Raw genomic sequence first — 19,064 nt, forward strand, 5'->3', positions numbered from 1 at the left:
AAAGACAGCTTCTGGGAACCAAAGTAGAACTCTTCTTCCACCAACCAAGTCAATGAGTGAATGCAACTTCTTCCTCAAGGACTTCATCTTTCTCCCCTTTAGAGCTTTTTAATCTTACAGCAAAATCAAGCCCTTTCATTAGCTCTGCCTTAAACTAAATATTTTGGCTTAGTGAAGTCATCCATAAAGAAAATAAATGATTCCAGGTCCCTAGAAAATGTTCTAAAAGGTCCCTTCTTCCATCTCCATTGCTGTCTACCCCATACCAACCTAGAAGGATGGTATAGATGAAACCAGGAAAAGCATGACATTGAGCTAAAGTGGACTTAAACCCTAGCTTCACCATTACCAGTCAAGTGGCCTTAGGCATCTGATCTAGCTCTGAACTTAAGTTTCTTCAACTGTAAAACAAGATCCAAATGACCTACCTTACTAAATGATTAGGAGGATTAAGTGAGGTAACCTCAAGTACCACACAGACTCTACCTTAGAGATTCCATTCTAATGTCAGTTCCTGCCCTAAAACTCCTTGGGAGTAAAGAGCATGTTGTCTTTGCCTTGCCTTTTTGTAATGGAATGGTTTTTTGTTTACCAGTCGATTCTACTTGATTACTCATAACTTTAGATTCAACAATCTTTCTAAGTCCCGGCAAACACTAAATTGGCTTTAATGATTTGTGTGTTCTCCTTTGCTTTCTCTTTTACTTTGACAGGCACAAGGACTCTTTTGCCTAGTCTGTACTTGGCATCTGTTTGCCAGAAGAGATCTGATCTGTTACATAAGAAATCAAAAGAGAGGAGCTCCTGTGTGGCTTAGTCAGGTAAACATCCAACTCTTGATGTCAGCTCAGGTCATGATCTCAGTTTGTGAGATCAAGCCCTTCATTGAGCTCTATGCTGAGAGTGCAGAGCCTGCTTGAGATTCTCTCTCTACCTCTCTCTCTCTCTCTCTCTCTCTCTCTCTATCTCAAAACAAACAAACAAACAAGCAAACATTACCAAAAAAAGAAATCAAAAAAGAAAAGCCAAACATTTTTTTCAACTTTTGACATCTAGAATTGCATTATATAGCAAAACAACATCCCTGAAAGCCAGACTATTGGCTCAAGAAAACATTTTCTAAATGCTGATGGATTCCATTAAAGACATCAACATCCCAGAGGATGTGTGTCCTTTGATATGTGTGTCCTCTGGGCTTAGGCTGGGTAGAGGGCTGGGGATCCAGGGGATTCAGATAAAGAATACGAAACTGTGTTAAATAAGTAAGGGTGGCACTGAAGGCAAAGGGGGAGATATGGAACATTATCTCAGCATGGTGAGGGAGGTGCTGACATTCGTTTATCCAGCATGAGTCAAGTCCATGTTGATGGTGATGTGGAAGTGAGAGCCAGAGCATGTTTATGAACCAAAGCTGCAGAAGGACTGCAGGGCTATGGCTGGATGAGGGAAGTAGCAGAGATTCAGAGGTCTGCAGTTATCAGCTGGCAGTTCACTGGCCAAGCCAAATGGACAGAAAGGGTCACCAAGCACCAGGTAGATGTGGGACATCAGCCACACACACTTAAGGACCAGCAGGAAATAGTGGAGATTTTTCTTCCCAATATCATCTCAGTGAGAGAGTCAGGAGAAAGGGATGCTCCCAGAAAGACTGAAAACTTTAAATAATAGACAAAAGCACATTTTCTAAATATGTAGTTTAGATTACCAGATCAAACTAAATTTAAACTCATTGTACATTTGTTTATCCACCACGCAGCAAGTGGTAATCTGGAGAAAGACCAGATCAGCAATAGGCAAAATAAATATCTAACGGTCTTTCTGCATGTCCACTTTGTAAAAGTGTGTGTTAAATTGGTGATTCTGCACACTGTTGGGGTTCTACAGTAAAAGTAGCAAGTAGTTCTCTAAGTCAATTCAGTATCGCTTGTAGAGTCTCTGTAAGTCCCAAGAGGTAATTGAATGCTTTGGGAAGATTTAGTGTATTCACCCATGAATCCTTCTAGCACCTGAGAGAGAAAGAGACAGTGGGGAGAAACCGAATTCCCATGGTAGAAAAGCACATGAGGCAGAGGAGAAAGTTGAAATATGAAGGGAAAGTATAGATCTGTCTAAAATGTGTTGGTGATACCAGCAACAGAACTGCCCTGACACTGTGTGTGTTTGTTTTCAGTATCAGCATGCAACAGTCAAATCTACCTGTGTTTCATGTTTGTGGTTGCTTCTAAAAGCAGCCTAGGGACAGTAGGAACTCCTCATACCATATGCCACTGAATTTTATTCCCACATTTGGTGGAGTCCATGCTGTGCAAGAGCCAGCTTGTTCTTGCCCAAAAGAGCCAATCATGCACACTCTTAAATTCAAGTGCCATGACAACACAATGGTAGCTATAAACTCAGCCATGGGGGAGCTCTTAAACCATGGAAATCAGCAAACACTATAAATAAAGGTTTTGGGTTTTTTTTTCCTGGAAAGCCAGTTAGCTAAACATTTCCTAACACAGGGGGCCAGAGAAGACATTAGCAACCCCTTTCACCCCCACCCACGGAAGCTCCCTGTGTCTTGGTCTGCCCTTTCCAAGCACTCAGGAAGCCACCTTACTTTTTGAGGAAAGAAGTGAGGCAGCCAAGGGTGATATTTGCCAATTTTGGGATTATCTATGGTCTGAGCACCCAGGCCTCCAGCTTCTCCTCTTTGCCACATATGCTCTTTAACTGGCTATATTACTACTTAGTAGCATACCCTCTGGCAGCACTAAAGGAAACGGTTGACTGTTCCAATAGCAAGGAAGAGCTCTGCTGGGGTTGCCTGCACACCTGCCTCTCTTGCTTTGAGAAAGAATTTATCAGTTACCAAGATTTCATGGATGAGGCAGCCACAGGTTTCGTCTCCAATCATGACATAATTCAGTGATTCTTTAACAAACTCATCAGCAGTCTTGGTTACCATGTTGGTGTTTAGATACTTTGTCATTGGGGTTGAAACAGCATAGGGGGTCAGCACCTACAATGGGAAATAAAGGCCATAACACAGGAGCAATCTGTCCACACCTGAGCAATTAACACTTATTTTAACCACCTCTTCATTTTCCAATTCTGTTCTTCCTGTAAAAAGTCTCGGGATCTTAACTGATAATGGAGCACTGAAAAGGCATAAACTGGCACAGAGCTGTGAATCAGAAAGGCTGGTTTCTGGTTTAACTTTATCACTAACTCAAGCTGAGACCTTAGCCACAACCATGTCAGGTGGTTCAAATGTACATGGGGTGACTGAGGACATGAGTTATCTCTTAGACATGGTGGCCAGATTTCAACAATAAAAATGTAGGACACTCAGTAAAATTTGAAATCCAGACAAACAAGGAAAAAGATTAAAGTATAATATGTCCCAAGTATTACATGACCTACACCTATACCAAAAAAGAAATTACTATTATCTGAAATTCACACTAAACTGGATGTCCTATATTTTATCTGGCAACATTGCCTGAGAAGTTTATTTCTAACACATACAGCCAAAGCTGGAGCAATGCAAAGCTCTCTGGATTCACACTTTCACGCTTCAGTTAGGAGCCAGGAGTGGCACATACCTGATGATCTTTCCTATTGTGGTAAGAAAAATAAACAATCACACATTGTGCCTTGCAAATTCAACACCATGTTTCCACCTGGGATCTCACCACACTGTGTCCTAGCATGAGATTTCATAATGGGGTTTCTTACTTTATTCCCAGACAGAGACCTCGGCATCTTTAGAAAGAAAAAAAAGATCCATGCTTGTTTTCTTGGTTTTATTTTTCCTCACATCACATTTTCTTCACATTGATGAGGGAGCATAAGGCATGTTGAGGGCAAAATACAAGCTAGCGCATGCATGCACACACACACACACACACACACACACACCCTGTGGGATATGTGTGATATTCCTCAGGGATGCCAGCCTGCCCAAGAACAAAGGAAAGGAAAGAAAACAAATGGTTAACTGTAGAGATCACAGTTGTACAGGGCATGGGTCTCCATCAGTTTATAAATATCTTAGTAAAGTACAAGAAAAAGGCAATCTTATCAATAGCCTAATCTCCAGAAACCTATAGACTCAGTTTCCTGGAGCCCCAACATCATGCCTCCGTAGTGATGTGGGGAACAAAGGCAAGAAGGAAATGGCAAGTAAAATTAAATTTCCTTATAACCTGCAGCCAATTGACAAATACTTGAGACAAATACAGAGTATAACATTTCTCCAGAAACTCCCAACTGTCCTATGCTAATGCCTTACTACAGGAAAACAACCTTAATTTGACAATAGCCAGGCCTCCAGTATCTTTGAGTCCTCTTTAGCATATCAAAGTCCCTCTGGAGGCCTCCTTTTTGACTTTACCTCCCTCAACTCCATAGTATATAACCAGCTACTCTTCACAACCCCAGTGCAGCTCTTCCTGCCCATGGGTCCTGTCCCATGCTTTAATAAAATCACCTTTATGCACCAAAGACGTCTTCAAGAATTTTTTCTTGGCCATCGGCTCCAAACCCCCCACCCAAAAACTTAATCAATATCACACTTGAAATTGTGTTGTTTCATAACTGAATCTAATTATAAGTCGATCAATCCAACTGAATTTGTTCTCATGGAAATTAACAGTCATTAATTTGTATAACAGTTTTCTTCTAAAGATCTCAAAGTGTTACTCTTAGAGAAATATAAGAAGCATGCATTCTTAAACCCAGTTTCCAGATAGAGAAATAACTGGGTTTGAGAACGCATGCTTCTTATATTTTTTGACCCAGAGCCCTTAATTATCAAAGCAAGATCTTCAGGAACTCCTCCCACTTTTTCTCTGGCATTTCAACTGACAATATCCAAGATGGCAGCTGCTCCATCTGCCTGGGTCCCTGCATGGCTACAATGAGTTAATCCTCTCTGCCAGCTTATAGTGAATGAGAAATAAATCTTTGCAGTTTGAGGCCAATGAGATTTTATGAGTTATTTTTTACTGCAGGAAACTTAGCCTATATGGGGTAGCACTGTTGCAAAAAGAATCTATCTTCAGCTGGGAGTTGGAGAATGGATAGGAGGGAGAAGTATCTGATAGGTGACAATTAAGTCCATCAGGGCAGAGAACAGAACTGTGGTCTAGTGACAGGGTTGTTATAATCATTCACCATGAAAGACAGTCCTATTTGCAAAGTTTGTACCATTAACTCATATCTGCCTATTGAATATGGCATATTGATATGCCTTTATCCTATAAGTGATTAATTTATAGGAACAACCATCTGAGATGTTCTCACCTGGGTATTTTAATTGAAAATCAGTATGTACAGCAATGATTTTACAGATTTAACTGTAAGTGTACCTTTTCATTTCGAATAGTATGTCTTAAAGCTTCTTCCCAAACAATAACAAAAAACCTCTGTAAACTGTTTATTCCAAGTTCCAGAAAGCAGTTAACTCTATTTTGCTGAGCCAAGCACGTATATGTCACTGACACCTCAAGAATCATACTGCACAGTCTGCTGATGGCTGTGACAACCCTCCTCTGTTTAAGGTTGGGACAAGGTCATCTCCACGATGGTTCTGCTGTTGTAGGTGAAAGAGGAAGCCAAGCACTTCTACTCTAACCGCTCAAGAACCAGGGTGGGGATCTTTGTGGCCCATCACAGATGAACAGCTCCCAGAGTACCTGCCACCGCTGCTACTCCCTTACCGCCACTGCTCACCCCAACCGTTGCTACCCCCCCCCCACTGCCACTAGCCACCCTCCGACCGCGGCTACCTCCCACCACTACCCCCCCCCCACTGCCACTACCCACTCTCCGACCGCCACTACACCCCTCGATGGCCACTACCCCCCAACAAATACTACCCCCTTCATAAATGCTACTCACCGCCCAACCGCCGCTACCCCCCAACCACCGCCTCTTTTCAATACAGATCTCTTGCCCGGTTTTCTTTTGCTTCTTCTCCACAATTCCTCCTGCCTAAACCTATCTCCTGCACCTGAGTCAGAGAGTAAAGGCTGGTCAGACAAGACCAAGACACTGTCATGATGCAGTGCTCACTCACCCTGCCCCATTTCCTCCTCCAGCACCTAGGGCAACTACGGTGGCAGCTGCCACTGCGAGGGTCACAGGAACTCACGTGGTGTCATCCAGACCCTCCCACCTGGCCATGCATGTGCCACCTGCCCTGCAGGAAGCAGTACCCCAGCTCCATGGGAATCCACACTTCCTAGCCCCAGTCCCACAGACTCAGAGCTGTTGACCTCACCTGGATAATGATTCCTTTCCTTTTATATTCTGCTTGCAGGGCTTTGGAAAACGTACACACAAAAGCCTGGAGCAAAAAGGAGAAAACACTTAAGGGGAGAGCTTGCTTTGTCCTCAGAGCCAACTTATTCAGATCTTAAAGGGACTGTAGGGAGCTGACCTGCTTTACCTTAAAATGCAGCAGTTTGTCTGATGGGAGTTAGGACTTCTTGGCCTGGGAAGAACTCCCTCAGTGAGCAGGAACATACATTTTGGGATTAATACATGCCTAGGGCCACTGCATATAGATGACCTTACCCAGAGAAGGCTCTCCCTTGTCTCAGTGCCAGGGAACACCCCCTCCTCTGAGGGTTTGGTTTTATGACTAGGGCATGGGCCACCTGGCTAGGCCTCCAGGACAGAAGAAAGACACAGTGCTACTTGCTGGCAGCAAAGGAGCAGGGCTATCAAGCAAGAGGCTGAGTGGGGCCTGGAGTCCCATGGGGACTGCGCTTGTCCAGCTGTGCTGCCTCAGGGCTTCATCAACCCATGGGCATCTGCTGACATGGTTCCCAGATGCCTGCTGATGAGCCCTGTACACAGAAGCCCCCTGTACATTTGTTCTCCAGGCAAATCTGTCCATCAGCTTGCCAGATGATCCAAAGTCCAAAGGAAAATGCCAGCTTGGAGAAACAAGAGCAGAAGGAGAAGGAAACTTGGACTGCATGCTGCTGCTCACCTTGGAAGCTGAATACGTGGAGTAGAGTGGCCAGGGAAAGAGGGCCACCCCGGAAGAAATGTTCAAGATGAGCCCTTTCCTCCTAAAAATCAAAGAAGTAAAGTTCTGAATGTTTTGCTGCCTGATCACACACAGCTTGAGAAGAAAGAAAACAAAGGGGCTCCTGTGACCACTGGAAAAGTCCACCCTCTCTAGGCTGCTGTGTGCACTAAGTGTTCTCCCCAGAACCGTGAGTGGCCCTTTCCTATGGTGTAGACCCCAACACCATACAGTGATGTTACCCAACAGTCGTGACATCAAGGGCTTGTGACTCAAAACAGCGGCTCTGCTATGACAAACATCCCCCATCAAAATGCAGAGAACCAACTCCACTCAGACAAGACTCAGGAGAAAGGGGTCTTCTTTCTCAAATGTGACCACATAAGTTCAAGGCCCCTTCTGATTCATAGAGATGACCCAGGATAGGACAGATGTCAAATGCAGAATCCTTTCTTGGGTGGAATTTGACAGTCCATCATCTGTTCACACAGGAACCCATGCACAAGTCTCCAGGGTCCTTACTTAATCCTTTTGAAATTCAGTAACTTTAATCCTTCCCAGTTAGATGGATTCAATTCAGAAAAAAAAAGAAACTGCAAATTAGAATACAAGGCTAAGCCCCTTCTTCTAGGGAAGATAAAACTATCAACCATTTGTGTCTAATGAATACCACCTGAGAAAAGCCAGTTCCCAAAGGGGTGTTGTAATAGGGTAATAAAACCATGGACTAAGTAGAGACACCGATAGGTGGTGATTTTTACTACAAAATTTGAGAAATAACAAAAGATGGCTTTGATCTCAGGCCAACTTCTGAAGTTTCTTTTATGTTCAACATGAGTTAATCTTTTTAAAAATTTTTTTCAACATTATTTATTTTTGAGAGACAGAGTGTGAGCAGGGGAGGGGCAGAGAGAAAGGGAGAACACAGAATCCAAAGTAGGCTGTCAGCACAGAGCCCATCGTGGGGCTTGAACTCACAAACCATGAGATCATGACCTGAGCCGAAGTTGGAAGCTCAACCGACTGAGCCACCCAGGCACCCCAAGTTAATCTTTTTAATACAATGTGTGGGTGAAACCACTGTTCTCTTCCTCCCTCCAGTAGATGCCACATTTGACCTTCAAATAGGCTTATCTGTTTGCAAAGCTGGCCTGGTGCAGAATGCTACATTTCCTGCTGCAATCACCATGTCTTTTCATCACAGTTTTTCCGTTGGTTAAAGCTGCAGCCAGATGAACCCTATCCCCCCACCCTCCCTACCCTGTCCCTAGTCCCCAGGTCAGTTAACTGTCAGGCCAGGGAGGCCATGTTGTTCTGCACTTTTTCAAAAAAAGACTTTACCTTGATTCCATGTGTTTCAGAATTAGCTGTGTCATCTGTAAGAGGAAGGGTAGAATTAAGCCCTCTAACAAAGGAAGTTAGTAGCCAGTGGGTGGGGGCTTAGGGAAGCAGGTGCCAGAGGAAGTAGTAAAAAAGAGCTTTATCTCTCAGGTGGCCTTGAAAATCTGCTGACACTCATTGGAGATGATTCTGGCAACACTAGAGTCTGAATAAAACCCACAAGAGGCAACCTAGACTAACGGCAAACTGTTAGAGGCTTCTGGTTTCTTCCCCATAAAGCTAGTCTTCCTGAAAAATGAGGGCAGTGAAAAATTATGGAAATTGGCTTCCAGCCATGGGATCAACACTGAAGTTCCCCAGATACTTTTCATTCTGGGAGACAGGCATAAGTAGGTGGGCCATCACAAACTTCACCCATGAGTTAGAAGTAGGAAGGACGTCAGGAAATCTAACAAGTATCTGTGAACGTCTCACATAAAAGGAATGAGATAGAGAAGTACATCTCTTCAATCCCACAGCAGCCAAGTAAGCAGCTCACAGGCGGACTGTGAAATAGCTCCATATACAGATCATGTCTATCTGTCCATTGGAATTACAGCAGTGTGAAGGAATCTGTTCCCTGTCCCAACTTGCCTGGCCCTGGAAGGGGTTTTTCCTACCAGTTCTGCAGCTTAAATGCCCCATTAAAAGAGCTTTTCATATCATAATTATAAGGCACTCATTTTAAGAGTTAAGGAAGAGGCAGAGGCACCTGGGTGGCTCAGTTGAGTAGGTATCTAACTCTTTATTTCAGTTCAGGTCATAATCTCATCATTGTGAGAGCAAGCCAGCTTTCCACTGGTCATGGAGCCTACTTAAGATTCTCTCCCTCTCCCTCTGCTTCTCTCTCTCTCAGGAAAGAAAGAAAGAAAGAAAGAAAGAAAGAAAGAAAGAAAGAGGAAGGGAGAAAGGAAGGAAGGAAGGAAAGGGAGGGAGGGAGGGGCAAACCCACAGACTGAAATGTTCTCAAAAGTACAACTGAGTGGAATCAAGCATGTCTCTAGAAGAGGCTTGAGAAGAGAGGATCCAAACAGAAGGGGAGGGGCAGAGACATAAAGGAGACTGAAGACCAGAAGACAAATTTTGCCTATTTTTCTGTGTTGTCTGGGGCCCTACAGGAGCTTCTCAGTAGGCTCTATGCCTGCCACCATCCCTATATCATAGGTCAGGACTTTAATCCCAACCCTGAGGGCCTCCAGATAATGTTTTCACTGCTCTGGGGCAGCAGTGGGGGTGGAGTGGCAGTAGACTACTTCCTGAAAGTCTGGGTTTTGAGGGAGACAGGAGAAGCATGAGGACTAGATGATGCCCTCATCTTCCCCTTGGCTCTCTCTCCCCTCCCCCTAAAGGGCACTATGGGAGCGTGTTGGACAGCACCAGCATTTCTTCAAAGCCTCCCTACTGAAATCACTAGCCTTATTGGATGAATGATCCCAACAGAGAGATAACATTAGACTTTCTGTGTCTCTCTGTCTCAAAGCTCCTGATATTTACTCTCTTACCCCACCTTCCCTTCAGACTCATTCCCACATCCCTGCCCTTGACAGAGAACGCTACTATTTCCAGGTGGCTCCTTTGGGATGACTAAGTGATGCTAGTCATGCTTCCAACCAGTGTGACCAACTGAGGCATGGTGTTCTCAGAAAGCTAATCTGCAATTTGTTTTCTTTGCTATTTAAGGAAGTTAGTGTCTACCAATATATAAAAAATGTTTTAGCAAATCAAAGCATTTGTCTGCTAAAGGAGCCAGAAGGTTGTCAGATATATTTGGGAAACCCTGTGACCAAATGGACCAAGACTGCAAGATCAACGTATAAAATAACATGAAAGATTTTAGTGGTAAAGCTGCAGACAACAGTTGGACATTATAAAACTTACAATTACATCAGCTGGGGTTTTAAAACAACTATTGATTGCTCGGCTTACAAAGGATGTATGTACCAATAAAAACTGAGCACAACTACAAAACTTTTTACAGAAGAACCACCAATGGTGAACATAACTTTTTGTCCATTTTACATTGGTTTGCTCAGCCTCCATCTCCCTCCTTATACTGATAGCAACTTATTTTTCTTTGGGAAAGCAACCCTTCTCTGCCAGGCCATGTTATAAAAATGAGACTGGGCCCTCCTGTCCCTAATGCCGCTCCCCATGCCATGAAACCATGGATCGTACTGATTCACTGCTACAGTTCTACTGGACCTTCCAGAGCAGTCAGAAGGACTGTAATGTGCAGTTGTGAATGTTGTGTACTGGGCAAGGTGCCCAGCTGTGGGGGTGACTGTCAGCTGAAAGCCCAGGGTTCACTCACAAGCCATTAGGAGGGCTCTCCCCATTCAGAGTAAAGGGAAACATTGTGTTCACACAAAAGCATCATCTATCCATGCTTAAGCAGCACCTTTTCCCGAATCATCTGCTCTGAGGGGGTGCCTTTTTCTTATTCACACAAAGGCACAATATAGGACAGCTTTGTGATAGTCATGCCTGCAAATGCTTATGCAGTTGACTCTAATCAAAGAAAATGAGTGCTGAATGGCACCTGACACATCCCTTAGTCCAACATTCTTTCAAGAACAGATGAAGAATCTGAAGTTCAAGGGAGTTAAACCACATGGCCAACACTGTCCAACTAACTAGTAGCTGAGATAGGATCAGAATAAAGAAATCTTGAATTTCAATTCAACAAATATTTGTTGAATGTCAAAAGTCCAGAAAAATCCAAGCCAGGCCTGCTGTCATTTTTCAAACCAAGTGAGCTTTCCTCCATTAACAAAGATGAAAATTAGAGGAAGGCACCATTTTTTTTCAAGTTACTCTGGAATCCTGAGAAACTTTCAATGTCTAATATGTTGAAGCCTAATATATCCTGACATGTGACAAAACTTGATGAAAAATGAGATTCAGACACTCTGGAGAATAAATTCATTACTGTATTTTCCTGATGAAAAGAGAGACAATTAAAAAAAACACAGCCTGGTCTCTCAATCAAGTGCAGTTCAGCTTCACAGAATTCTGCTTCTGCAGAAGAAAGCAGTTCTCCTGAGTTGCCAGATTCCAACAGCTACTACATTTTAAGCATTTAGCACAGATATTGACTACATACCTTCACTACTGAGGTGATGTTACAGTGGATGAGACTCTGTAATAAATAATCACAACCATGAATTAGCTGGATGATTTGAGAAAATCTCTTGAGAGGCAGTCAGTGCTAAAGAACCATAAAATGGGCAAAAGGGTGGGTCTGAGCACTGCCCCTCACTCACTCGGCCTGGAAATGAGGTTCTTGATTGATGGTCACCAAGTATGCTCTAGAACTGGGGAGCACCTGACGTCTACTACGATTCTATAAGAATTGACCTTGAGTAAAAGTTAATTAAGAATTTCCTTCAAAATTTAGAGATTTTCCTTCAAAATACAGTTTTTCAAAGGAAGGTGGTTATTTTCCAGCTAAAGGAAGAGAGTTAGCATATGTGGGTTTAGAAGACAACAGCATAGCAAATAGAAAGGTTCTGGGCTACAGATGCTGGGTAAAGAAATTACTAGAATCACACAAGACAGACAGAAAGGAAAGGAGGGACATACAGAAGCAAGCACAAATGCAGACATAAGTAGAGAAACAAAAACAATAATGGATCATGGTTAATAGAGAGACACAGACTTATGCCAAAAATAGGGATTTAGATGGGGTTAGATATGTGGCTAAGAGGGGAATTTTGCAAGGACATGCAGCAAAGTCCAAGCAATCTGGCATTATTTTTCCATGCAGTAGACTTGGGGATTAAATAGGACCACAGGCACACAATGACAGCCTGTTCAGAACGGGTATAACTACATGATTTTGAAAGTCAGGACCTGGAGAAGAGTCAGCAAATCATGTCTTCAAGGACTATTAAATGCGTAACAAATTCACTGATGACGTGCAATGGCAGCCATGGGTCTGGGTCAAGGTTGCCGGATGTACAACACCCCCAACCACAGAGTTTTGTGTCACAGACTTTCCTCACGCTGAAAGTTGAAAAAAATCTTATTGCCTGGAAAGACAATGAAAGCCAAAAAGCTGGCCTTCTCCCACTTATAACCACAGCTGTAAATGTGTTAGCCAACACAAAGTCCTCAAAGATTATAAAGCAGAACACAGAGCCCCAAGAGAATGGGACAGTGGGCAGGTAAGTTTTGGTGTGCAGAGAAGGAGGAAGATGTCTATATCCTAGAGATGGTCATGGAAAGTGGTGCCCTTGCCTGTGTGGCAAGTACTTAGGTGAAGAGAAAGGGAGAGCTACAGACATCCACCTGGAATACAGAATTTTGGCCAGACAGTCTCCCTTGTACCCTTTTCCAGGCCCTAGTGACTACCGAGCCAGGAGGCCCAGTCCCCAGTGAGAGGAAACCATCCACAGAAAGAGACCAGACCTACCTGGATTTCATCTGGTGTATCAAGGAAGTGGCTCGGGAGAAAGTTTGGAAGCATTCCGACATTGTTGACTGACAAAGGCAAAACAAAATGATGTCAGAGGAGCTGGTAGCAAGTGTTTATTAAAAGCCTTAAAAATGCTTATATTCAACCCCAGAAGTTTCTTCTCTTGGGAAGTTTCCCTGAGGAAACACATACAGAAAAAAAATTATGTTCAAGGCTGTTCTTTGCAACATAATTTGATAACAGTGAGGAAATTGAAGGGGAAAACAATTGTCCAATAGTAGGAAGCACATCATATGGATCATGAGGCAGCCGTATGGCAGAATGCAATGCAGCCATTCAAAACTATGACTGCTTAGAAGTTTAAAGACATGGGGAAGCATTTGTGGTATATGGTTTTTAAAATTGTTACAAAAGAGTATGTAAATTTAATCCCAGCTTTGGAAATATGTGTGTATATGTCTGGAAGGACATGTACCAGAACATTATCTCAGGCTGTGGAGATATTAACCAATTTATGTGCTCATAGATTCTTTCTGGTTTTTCTGTAATAATGTGGTTTACATTTTTTATTAGTAAAAAATGTCTTTATTTTTAAAATTCAGCAGGAAGTTTAGAAATCAAATCTTCCTTCTGTGTACAATATAGAGACTGTGCTCTGTATCAGGTCATAAAATATCTTGTCTATAAGTCACCACAGAAAAAAAATAGTATCTTGTTTTCTGAATAAGAAAGTCAACTCTCAAATAAACATGCTCACTTGCTATTTCATGAATCAATCACAGCAATGTTTGTTTGCTAAACTAATTCTTTAGGCCAACGTTTGTTTGTTTGTTTGTTTGTTTGTTTGTTTGTTTGTTTTTGAGAGACAGAGAGAGTGAGAAAGAGACAGCATGAAGGGTGGGGGGAGGAGGGGCAGGGAGAAGGAAGAGAGAGAATACCAAGCAGGCTCCGAGCTGTCAGTGCAGAACCTGACACAGGGCTCAATCCCATGAACAGTGAGATCATGACCTGAAGAAATCAAGAGCTAACACTTAACCAACTGAGCCACCCAGGTGCCCCAAGGCCAATGTTTCTGAGATTCTGTCTTTCTTTCTAATATCAGTTATCAGTGGGGGAAAAAATCATTTTCATATTATAAAATATGGTTGGGAAGGTTGAAGTATCTTAGTTTCATACATTCCAAAGCCATACATAAATGTGTTAATCCAATATGCCTCTTGAAAAATTGAATTGTAATATTTTGTTTAATGCTACAACTTAAAAGACAGTCATGGGTTAAGTTCAAGTTTACCACAGAATAATCAAGCATCACTAAGATAATTGTTTTACTAATGTATTATAATATGCTTTGCATTTTGCAATTTACTTACCTAAAATTCCAATTTCTAAGCCTTCAAGTTTTTCTCTAATATGCTCGTAGATGTTGTCTTTGGTAAAATCTGCTTGTATAATCTTCACGCTACTCCCTGTGGTACACTCTGCATTAGAGACAACAGATATTCTTTAATGAACAGGAGTTCGAATCCCTCCCTTGCTCATGGACTTCTCCAATGCTCCTGGCACTACCTGAGCAGACCTTTAAGAGGATAAAACCATTATCCCAATTAGAAACACGAAAAAGTCCCCAATAAATGCTGGGACGTGCTAAAAGATTTGTGAGTGATGGTTTCTGGTGTTTCTGAGAGTTACTCTGATGACAAGTATATGCTCTAAAATAAATTTAATGCAATGGTTCTCAAAGTGGAGTTAGAAATTCTCAGGCTCCACCCTGCATGCCCTCCCAGTGACCCTGTTCATGCTCAAGGATGAGACCCCTGGTCTATAGGCCATAAGAGGATAGTGATATGTTGCCTCTCCTCAGTGTCAGGTCCCCGTGGCATAGACAGAGCAATCCTCTGCATTTGTCCAACATGGTAGTATTCATAAAGCATTTACACATATAATATCTTATTTTAAACCTCTCTACAACCTTGTAAAGTAGATATTACACCCATTGCTAAGAGGAGAAAACTAGGGCTCAGAGAAGCTAACTCGCCCCAAGACACCCACACTCTGCTCCCTCCAAGTCCATGCTCGCTCTGCTATTCCATGTGGACTTGGCTTTGTGCAGAAGCCTTCAGTGGATATAAAAGCAACAGGTAGAGTTCAGCAACTGCTTCCTGCTCAACTTTGGAGTTAAACCCAATATTTCTGGGACAAGTGATCTTGAGGCATAGTTTGGCAGGTGGGGGATGTTTTCAGGCCAAAGACACTTCTTGCTTTTCAAGGACAATAAAAAGCACATCTTAGCATTATGAGAGAAACACTGAAGGATATCCTAGTTTTGGTCAAAGTTACTTTTGATATCCAGACATGGAACAAAAGCAGAATTCATTGGTTGAAGGGCACTGAGCCTCCATAGTGTGATTGCCCAGCCCCACACTTCCCACCATCCCACACTATTCCAAATCTCCCCCAGAGACACAAGGCCATCCCCTGACAGCCTGTCACAGTCTTCACAAGTCTTCATAATTGAAGACTCATTCTTTTGAGGTAAGGATTTTACAAATTACTAAATTAATAATTATTAAAATAAAATACCTAAAAAGGGATATGATTACTATTAACTAACAACACCTTGCAGTGGATCATAATGATCAAATATTATAGTATAAATGCTGCCTCATAGAGTTGTACAGTGTACAACTTTTACAACCATACATGGCAGCCCTGGATCAAATATTTTTTAAAAATCTGATAACCACCAGCAAGGACTATCCCTCAACTCCCTGCAAGGAGCAGGGCACAGATACAGGGAAATGCCCAAACATAGATTCTGCTTTTGAAGGAAGTAGCAGAAGCAATAAAACAGCTGGGACCTCTGGATGAGCAGAACTAATTCGAGAGATGAAGACACTCCACCAAGGAGAGAGTAGACCTATGTGTGCATGTGTCTGTTCCTATTTCACCCAGCCCACAGAATCCCTGCTGAACTAATGCCACTTATGTCCTGCCCTTAACTTTGTAAAGTCAGCTCCCTGCAGAAGGACCAGTGCATCAGGCATCAGGAGCAGCCTTAGGAATGCTGACGGGGCCTCTACAGACAGAACCTACAGACTTGGTTGGTGGGCTCCACAAACATCTCCCTTATTTCTTTCGGTCACTCACCAATCTCCGCAGCAATGGCCTGTAGTTTTTTCAGTGTCCGGCTGATAAGCACAACATTGAGTCCTTGTCTTGCTAGCTGGGAATGGGGGTGGGAAAACTGAAAATGAGCAAGATGATAAGCAGATAGGGAAGTCGTGTTTTAAAGGTGAATTGGAACATCACCCACTTGGTCACAAGGTGATGTGCTTGCTTCTCCTGGGTTTAAATGTGCAGAATGTGACAAAGATTTCTGGATTATGAGCAAAACAGCCACATGGGGCCAAGCTATATGTGACATAATAATAGTTTATTTTTAGGTGTTTATTATGTGCCAAAAACTATTCTAAGAGCTTTTTTATTTAAAAAAATAAAAGACCCACAGACCCTTTTTTATTAAAAAAAAAAAAAAAAAAACCCTCTGAATGCGCTCTCATCAGAAATGCCTGGGGCCAAATGTGTTTTGGAATTCAGAATTTAGAAGATTTTATAGTATAATTTATATAACAAGTATAGGGCAGTACCCCCTGTTTAAAAACTGTATTTCTGCAGCAACTCTTGAGCTGATTCCTATTCATAAGGACATTTTTCTCGTGGTTCACTTCACTCGGGCAATCACTGCACTTGGGCATGGGCATGGCCTGAGCCCTCTCTCTTGGCTCCCAGCAGGACAAAAAATAGAATAAGGAACCAGGGGGTAAATAGACGCTTCTCTGAGATCAGGGAGGAACTCTTCTTCAGAGTGGATAGTGCCTCAACTCCAAGGCTGAGTGGCAGTGCACAGAAGAAGTCCACATTAACGTGGCACAGGGGACAGGCAAACTCAGTATGCTGGGCGGTCCCAGACAGGTCGAGACTCCTCACACCTAAAACTGCTACTGTGAGAAAAGCTAGAGCTTTCCCTGAAGACAAAGGGAAAAACTAACATTTGTTTAAACCGAGACTGATAACATTTGAGTTAGTGACAAAAGGGCCTGTTAGTTGAAATCTTTCTCTATGGTTTTAATTAAGTTATTTATACCTTTATCTTTTATCTTAATTGTGGTAAAATGCATATAACATAAAATTTATCATCTTAACAAATATATGGAATGTTTCATGAATTTATGTGTCACCCTTGTGCGGGGCTGTGCTAATCTTCTCTGTGTCGTTCTAGATTTAGTATATGTCTTGCAGAAGTAAGCACTGTGCCTTTATTTTCATAAGGAATTACAGATTATAGAAAATACATAAGCAGCTGAATTAAAGACTATAATATGTGATCTCCAATAGCCAACAACTCAATCTTCAAGCCAATGATCTCAAAATCACCCAGAGAGATGTCAAACACACACACACACACACACACACACACACACACACAATTCCCACCAAAACCATCCAAATAAAAATTTCAGTGTTTACATCTTTTTCTATTTTAATTTATTAAATTATCTATGCAATACACAAATACAATCTTATTGTAAAAGATGTCTCCAAAACCCCTATACACCCCTAGGCTCCTGCTGCTTACCTTTTTCTCTGCATCTACATACATATATAAGCACATACAGAAATAAACATTCATTTCACACTTTATAAATGGCATTATAAAGATTGTGTTTTTAAGCTGATGATGTGTCTTATTTCTAAGTATCCTATCTATCTCCACATCACTCCAGTTTCATAGTGTCCTGTAGTTCACTTTAGGGTGAGCACTGGAGTTATTTTTAAGTTTTCCCATTACCTATATTACCACAATGAATACCCTTCTATATAACTCTTCATATATACAAGTGAATCAATTCCTAGAGTAGATAGTCAAGAAGTGGAATTGTATCAAAGGGTGCATGCTTCTAAAATTTTAACAGTGTTGCCAAAATACGGTGCCTTAAAACCATACCACCAAAAATACAACTATAGCTATTTCTTCACACTCTGTCCAGTATTTTATATTAGCAACCTTTTCAACTTTTCCCAATCTAATGATCAAGAAATTATATCCTTATATTGTTTTAATTTGCATTTTTATAGTTATCAGTGGAGCTGAGCATTTTTTTTTTTTTGGACATTTGTATGAATTACTGGTGTGTACTCTTTTGCCCATTCTTCTACTGGGTTGTCAGTTTTAAATAAATTTTTAGGTGTTTTGTGGTTTTTTCCACATATTCTGAGTATTAATTATTTGCTTACTATATATTTAGTATTTTCTCCTTTATTTATGGCACCTTTACCATACATTATATATTAATTTTCATGTTATCGTTCGTAAATATTTTCTATGGCTTTTTAAAAACTTCCTTTATGAACTTCCATAACTCCAAGGATATATTTTCCTATAACCTTTTACACTATTTTTATATTTCCTGTTCATTTATTTTTGAGAATAACCTGAGCGTGAAATCACCTAACATTATTTTTTGCAAGATGGGTGGCAATTTTCTTTACAAAAGTTTTGTATTTCTCCATTCTTTATACTTTTTTAGAGAGAGAGAAAATGGGGGAGAGTGCAAAGGGAGAGAGAGATAGGTAGAGAGAGAGAATCTTAACCAGGCTCCACAGTCAACACGGAGCCCGACACAGGGCTCAATCCCATGACCCTAGTATTGTGACTTGAGCCAAAATCAACCGACTGAGCCAGCCCAGGCATCCCTCCATTCTTTCTTGATTTAAAATGCCAACTTAGGGGCGCCTGGGTGGCTCAGTCGGTTGAGCGTCCGACTTCAGCTCATGATCATGGTCATGGTCTCAGGTCATGATCTCGCAGTCTGTGAGTTCGAGCCCCGCATCGGGCTCTGTGCTGACAGCTCAGAGCCTGGAGGCTGCTTTGGATTCTGTGTCTCCCTCTCTCTCTGCCCCTCCCCCACTCATGCTCCATCTCTCACTCTCTGTCAAAAATAAATATTAAAAAAAATTTTTTTAAATGCCAAGTTAGTCATATGCCAAATTCTTACATGTCCGTGGGTCTATTCGTGATCTACCTGTTCTGTTTCACCAATTTGTTAGTCAATTTCTGTGCCAGTGCCATTTATGATTTAATCACAATCTTCTAATAGGCTTTGATATTTGATGTGTGAAAAAGCAAGTTCCTACCATTTATTGTTCTCTTTCAAAATGTTTTTATCTTCTTAGTTTAACTTT

General features: G+C 41.8%; 1 protein-coding gene and 1 non-coding gene across 4 annotated transcripts in view; both read right to left on the reverse strand.

Moving 5' to 3' along the window:
• Positions 1–19,064, reverse strand: part of HSD17B3 (hydroxysteroid 17-beta dehydrogenase 3) — a 48,602-nt gene that overhangs the window by 1,294 nt on the left and 28,244 nt on the right. The window contains exons 3-10 of one of the 3 annotated variants that reach the window (XM_007089011.2): positions 15,969–16,044; positions 14,192–14,299; positions 12,819–12,886; positions 11,508–11,543; positions 8,366–8,400; positions 6,986–7,067; positions 6,269–6,334; positions 2,852–3,001 (exon numbers count right to left, since the gene is read on the reverse strand). In XM_007089011.2, coding sequence (XP_007089073.2) covers positions 2,852–3,001; positions 6,269–6,334; positions 6,986–7,067; positions 8,366–8,400; positions 11,508–11,543; positions 12,819–12,886; positions 14,192–14,299; positions 15,969–16,044 — 621 coding nt within the window. The remainder of the gene's footprint in view (positions 1–2,851; positions 3,002–6,268; positions 6,335–6,985; positions 7,068–8,365; positions 8,401–11,507; positions 11,544–12,818; positions 12,887–14,191; positions 14,300–15,968; positions 16,045–19,064) is intronic. The other 2 variants (XM_042964812.1, XM_042964813.1) reach the window with 2 other exon arrangements.
• On the reverse strand, positions 17,025–17,128 carry LOC122233385. Its single transcript, XR_006210933.1, has one exon. It is a non-coding gene; the product is annotated as a U6 spliceosomal RNA (small nuclear RNA).

The sequence above is a fragment of the Panthera tigris genome, chromosome D4 (assembly GCF_018350195.1).
Source record: "Panthera tigris isolate Pti1 chromosome D4, P.tigris_Pti1_mat1.1, whole genome shotgun sequence".
In the NCBI taxonomy this organism is placed as follows: Eukaryota; Metazoa; Chordata; class Mammalia; order Carnivora; family Felidae; genus Panthera; species Panthera tigris.